Genomic DNA, 6223 nt, shown 5'->3' on the forward strand with positions numbered 1-6223 from the left:
AGTAACCCATTGAAGCCCCTCCCCTCCCCAAACCCCGCTCTCTTCAAGCTCCACCTCCCAAATCTCCAGGTATTTCCCAACCCCGAGCTGGCAACCCTATACTGAGCTGTGATTTTTCAGCTGAAAGAGAAAGAGGCTCCCTTTGAACCACTCAGAAAGTGGTAAAAAAATCATCCTGGGACCACGGTTCCCTCTAAGCTGAGTTAGTGTGAGCTAGCTCACAGTTTTTTAGCCTCCGGCTCACGCATTTTTGTCTCAGCCCAGAAAGGATGGCTCCAGAGCAGACTAATTTATGCAGCAGCCAAATTGCTCGCTCACAACTTTAATGCCAGTAGCTCACAAAGTAGAATTTTTGCTCACAAGACTCGACAGCTTAGAGGGAACGTTGCCTGGGACCTGTGTGGACAAAACTCACATCAGATGGTGGCTACAGTGAAGAGAGGAACGGGAAAAGATCAAGCAGGAAAGCTGCTAGGGACCAACCCAATGGAACCTCTCTCTTCCAGGGCAGTCTACCTCCATCTGACAGGGAGGGGAGACCAGCAACGAGACACAGTCTTCCCCATTTCCACACCCTTTTGGCGAGCTTTCCAGAACCATATGTTGGAAACGCAGTGTAGGAAGAGAAGGAACTTTGGTCCGATCCAGCAAGGCGATCTTTCTCAGGCGATTCCCCCCCCCCCCCTTTTTCGGGAAAAAGACGATTCATTCTTCTCCGTGACCGAAACCTGGCTATTCTTTGGTCTGTTCCAAGTGCCTTTTTGAAAGAACAGCTTAAAGTTTTGGAAAGGTTCCCTACGCAATTGCTCCGTGATTGTAGGGGATGTATTTTTTTTTTCCTAACGCCTCATTTCAATATATATATATACACATACATATGCATGCAACTTTGAAAGAGGGTTCAAAGGCCCTCCAGTTGGCAAGCCCACAAAACCCCCTTTCCCCCCCCCACCCCCAACACCCCAGCTCTGTTTGGAAGGGACTGCGTCTGCTTTGGCTTCCTCGGCGGTGGGTTCTCTGCCAAGATCCGATTTCTCTCACACTCCATAAGAAATTTCCACTGGGCCTTTGAAGACTCGCTCTGCCTGGAATCACAGCCCCTTTGGCAGCGTTGCGGGAGCGGCGTGCCGGCGGCGGACTCTGCTCCGGCCAGCTCTGTACGCCTCGAACCTGGGTGGGGACGTCGGTGAAAGGCAGACGGCACGAACACAACAGCTGCGTCTTCTAACTTGGCAGCTGGAGTCTCCAGACGCCATTTCCTCTTGGAGACACCCCCCCCCCCGCCTCCATGGGCTGCCGCAAACCTTGCAGGTCCGTGGCACCAAAAGGCTCAATCTCGCAACCCCCGTGTAACTTTTAGGGGTGCCAGCTTGGATCCCCCGGAATTACAGTTCATCCCCAGACTACGAAGATCAGTTCCCCGGAGAAAAATGGATGCTTTGGAGGGTGGGCTCTGTGGCAGTCCGGTGTTCCCTCTAAGCCGAGTTAGTGTGAGCCAGCTCACAGTTTTTTAGCCTCTGGCTCACACATTTTTGTCTTACCTCAGGAAGGAGGGTTCCAGAGTAAACTAATTGATGCACCCGCCCAATCGCTCTCTCACAACTTTAATGCCGGTAGCTCACAAAGTAGAAGTTTTGCTCACAAGACTCCACAGCTTAGAGGGAGCATTGTGGGGCACTGTGTCCCACTGAGGTTCCTGTCCTCTCCAGGGTCCACCCCCAAACCTCCAGGAGTTTCCCAACCTGGCAACACTACCCTGCCCCCTGGTCCCCTGCTGGAGGCCGGGGGGACCTTGCTCCCTCTAAGCTGTGGAGTCTTGTGAGCAAAAATTCTTTTGTTGTTGTTGTTGTTCAGTTGCACAGTCTAGTCCGACTCTTCGCGACCCCATGGACCAGATCCCGCCAGGCCTTCCTGTCTTCCGCCGTCCTCTGAAGTTGGCTCAACTTCATGTTCGTTGCATCGATGACACTGTCCAACCATCTCATCCTTTGCCGTCCCCCGTCTTCTTTGACCTTCAATCTTTCCCAGCATCAGGGTCTTCTCCAGGGGTGGCCATAGTATTTGAGCTTCAGTTTCACCATCTGGCCTTCCAGGGAACAGTCAGGGTTGCTTTCTTTTAGGATTCACTGATTTGATCTCCTTGCAGTCCAAGGGACTCTCAAGAGTCTTCTCCAGCACCATAGTTCAAAAGAATCTACTCTTTGGCGCTCGGCCTTCCTTATAGTCCAACTCTCGCAGCCATACATGACTACTGGGAATACCATGGCTTTGACCAAAAATTTGAGCAAAAATTCTACTTTGTGCCATTAAAGTTGTGAGCCAGCGATTTGGCTACTGCATAACTTAGTTTGCTCTGGAGCCTTCCCTTCCTGAGCGAAGACAAAAAATGTGCGAGCCGGGGGTTAAGAAACTGGGAGCTAGCTCACACTAACTCAGCTTAGAAGGAACACTGGTCCCAAGCAATCCTCCCTCTAAGCTGTGGAGCCTTGCGAGCAAAAATTCTACTTTGTGGTATTAAAGTTGTGAGCGAGCGATTTGGCTACTGCAGAGATTAATTTGCTCTGGACGCAATGTTCCCTCTAAGCTGTGGAGTCTTGTGAGTAAAAAATCTACTCTATGAGCTACCGGCATTCAAATTGTGAGTAAGCGATTTGGCTGCTGCATCGAACTAGTTTGCTCCGGAGCCATCTTTCCTGAGCGGAGGCAAAAATGTGTGAGCCGGAGGCTAAAAAACAGTGAGCTAGCTCACACTAACTCAGCTTAGAGGGAACACTGCTCTGGAGCCCTCCCTTCCTGAGCGAAGACAAAAAAATGTGCGAGCCGGGGGCTAAGAAACTGGGAGCTAGCTCACACTAACTCAGCTTAGCGGGAACACTGGGCCTGGCAGCGCTCCTCATGTTGCCCTTTAGTGGAGGACCTCCCCGTGTTAATCTCCACCAGCACGGCGAACCTCTGGCCCTGCGGCAGATTGCTTCTTTTCCAAAACGCCTGTACAACAGGGTTCTGGCACGCATACACCCTTTCCCTTTCCAAATTGGGGGGGGGAAGCCCCCCTAGCGCAGGGGAGGGAAAGGAAGCCCACTGCTTTAGCAGCAACCAGGGCCGAACCCTAGCCCGGGGGTGGGCGTTCGGTTCCCCCTCCCTTCCCTATATTTCACCCAATTAAACTGACAATCTCCATGTGGTCTCTTCCAAGCCTTTAAAAAAATCCTCCCTCCCTTTATGGCAAGGATCCCACCCGCCTGCTGGCATCTGTGGGAACGCGGGGGTGGAAGGCATTTGATCGCAGGATGCAAAATCGGACCCCCGGTTCCCTGCCCCAGAAATCTAGTCCGACGGACCATTGGGGCTGGGACGTGCCGTCAAGTCGCAGCCGACGTACGGCGGACCCCGTCGGGTTTTCTAGGCAAGAGACGAACAGAGGCGGTTGGCCATTGCCTCCCTCTGCATACCAACTCTGGGCTTCCTTGGTGGTCTCCCATCCAAATACTAACCAGGGCTAACCCTGCTTAGCTTCCAAGATCTGACGAGTAGCTAATTGCATGAAGCACAAGAGTCGCAGTGGCGGAGGAGTTGGAAGAGTGAGTTGCCAAGCCCACGGTTCAAGTCTTGCAACAGCTCTGCAAGACGGAAGAACCGCCCAGCAAGATTAGACCAAAGCTCAAGTGGTTAAGACGCTGAACTGCAGGCTGTGGAAGGTCGGTAGTTCAGCAGTTCGAGACCCGAGTGTGCCGCATGACGGAGGGAGCTCCCGTCTCTAGCCCCAGCTCCTGCCAACCTAGCAGTTCGAAAGCAAGAAATTGCAAGTAGATAAATAGGGACCACTTTGGTGGGAAGGTAACAGCGTTCCGTGCGCCTTGGTGTTTAGTCATGCCGGCCACATGACCACGGAAACGTCTTCGGACAGCGCTGGCTCTTCGGCTTGGAAACGGAGATGAGCACCGCAACCTTGAGTCGGATTTGACTGGCTTTCGAGCAAGGGAACCTTTACCTTTTACCCTCAGTTTCTTGGTCCAAATCCCGCTTCCAGCCAGGGCTTGAAGGCAGTGGCCTTCCTCTGCTGGTTGTCCACAGCACCTAGTATGCAGAGGTAGACTGCCACTGAATGTGGAGGTTCCTTTTTTTTAAAAAAAAAAGTGATCACAGATAATTTATGGACCTGTCCAGTGTTCCCTCCAAGCTGAGTTCCCTCTAAGCTGGCTCACTGTTTTTTAGCCTCTGGCTCACACAGCTTGGTCGTAGCTCAGGAAGGATGGCTCCAGAGCAAACTAATTTATGCAGGAGGAGGAGGGGCTCAGAGAGCTCTTTCGAGGACTACCCTTGAGAGAACAGCTCTGAGAGAACTTGTGACTGACCCAAGGTCACACCAGCAGCTGCAAGGTGGAGGAGAGGAGAACCAAACCCGCTTCCCCCAGATTAGAGTCTGCGCTCCTAACCACTACACCAAACTGGCTCTTAATAAGTCACTGTGTTAATATAGGGTTGCCAGGTCTCCCCTGGCCACTGGTGGGGGACAAGGATGTAGGGTTGCCAGATCCAGGTTGGGAAACTCCTGGAGACTTGGGGATGGAGCCTGTGGAAGACGGGGACCTCAGTGGGGTCCAGGGCCAGAGAGCCCACCCTCCAAAGCAGCCATTTTGACCAGGGGAACTGATCTCTGAAGTCTGGAGAGGAGATGCAATTCCAGGGGATCCCCGGCAATGCTCCCTCTAAGCTGTGGAGTCTTGTGAGCAAAAATTCTACTTTGTGAGCTCCTGGCATTAAAGCGGTGAGCAGGTGATTTAGCTACTGCATAAATGAGTTTGCTCTCTCTTGGAAAGGAAAAGCAATTCAACTACTTTTTATGGTTGAAATGGATAAGATGACAAGGAAATTGAAGAATATGGCAACAGAAGACTCTTTTTGGAAGATTGGAAAGACTTAAAAAAATATCTGGAAAAATACTGGGATGTGAGAGACAATTTATGTTGCTTTGATAACTATTGAGTATAGAGAATTGTGAAAAAATAAGTTACCTGTAGAAAATGTAAAAGATAAAGAGGAGTACTTAAGAGTAACCTAAAGATTATGGAGGGGGTGGTGAGACTTGGGGAAGCATTAATGGGGGGGGGGGGGAGGGAGGAGGGGAGGATATAAAGGGATAAGAATTGTAATACAAATGTTGAACTTTGTTGAATGTATCCTAAAAATAAAATGTTTACAAAAAAAAAAAAAAGGAAAGAAAAAGCAATTCCTACGGTAGCACAATGGGTGCATAAAATCTGGGATTTGTTTATGTTCAACGTTTTTTCTGTTCATAAGGATTCTAACCACAATGAACAACTTTTTCGCAATCCGTCAAGTATTTGGTTTCCTTTAGCAGAAAAGATAGATTTAGAATGTTTTTGAATGGGAGGCTATTAAAGCTGCCAAATATAAGTGCCTACTATTTTGTTGAGGCTACAAAAGGATTTTGCTTAATAGACTGTATTTTCACAGACGTTAATGGTTGTCAGTTTGTCAAAATTGCTTATATAGTTAAACAGTTTTGTAAATGATATGGTTGTTGCGCCCCTTTTCTCCTGTTGTCATATATATATTATGCCACCGCTGCTGCTATTTTAAAGTGTAACATTAGATAATTAAATAAAAAATGAGTTTGCTCTGGAGCCCTCCTTCCTGAGCGAAGACAAAAATGTGTGAGCCGGAGGCTAAGAAACTGGGAGCTGGCTCACACTCAACTCAGCTTAGAGGGAACACCGATTCCCCAGGTCCCACCTGGAGGCTGGCATCCCTGTTTAACAACGATGATTAAAAACCCCTTCGGAAGAAACCTCCTTCTGGCCTCGGGCTCCCTCTAGCGGTCACGGAGCGCTGTGGAATGCGCCGAGTAAGAAAAGGCCCCTTAAAAATGGCTCGCTTGGTTTATTGATTCGTTTTTCGACTCTGCAGCTGCAGTCCCGCCCCCCAGCCATGCAAGGAGGACCTGGGCGGGAGAACAACCCCAGCACGCCCCCCTCCCCGGTACCTGCCCGGGCGCCAGTCCCGTCTTGGCTCACCATGACTCCAGGCCGAATCCCCTCGCCAAAGGCCGGCCCTTTCCCTTCCTGCCGCACAAAGCGGCGCTCCGGCACCTGGCCACGCTTGCGCCGCTGGAGCCGGGCCCGCTGCTGCCTCCTGCAGGCGGGACGGCTGCATTGCAGTGCTGGAACAACCCCCCCCCCCCCCATGCTCCCTCCCTAAA

General features: G+C 50.9%; 1 protein-coding gene across 1 annotated transcript in view; it reads right to left on the reverse strand.

Moving 5' to 3' along the window:
- LOC107122789 (chromosome unknown open reading frame, human C19orf60) overlaps positions 1-6156 on the reverse strand; it is a gene marked incomplete at its 5' end in the record, with an annotated part of 31286 nt that extends 25130 nt beyond the window's left edge. The window contains one exon of the mRNA XM_015425926.1: positions 6039-6156. Within this exon, the coding sequence (XP_015281412.1) occupies positions 6039-6156 (118 nt within the window). The remainder of the gene's footprint in view (positions 1-6038) is intronic.
- Positions 6157-6223: the final 67 nt, after the last annotated feature.

This window comes from Gekko japonicus, unplaced genomic scaffold (assembly GCF_001447785.1).
Source record: "Gekko japonicus isolate JY-2015 unplaced genomic scaffold, Gekko_japonicus_V1.1 scaffold3325, whole genome shotgun sequence".
Lineage (NCBI taxonomy): Eukaryota > Metazoa > Chordata > Lepidosauria > Squamata > Gekkonidae > Gekko > Gekko japonicus.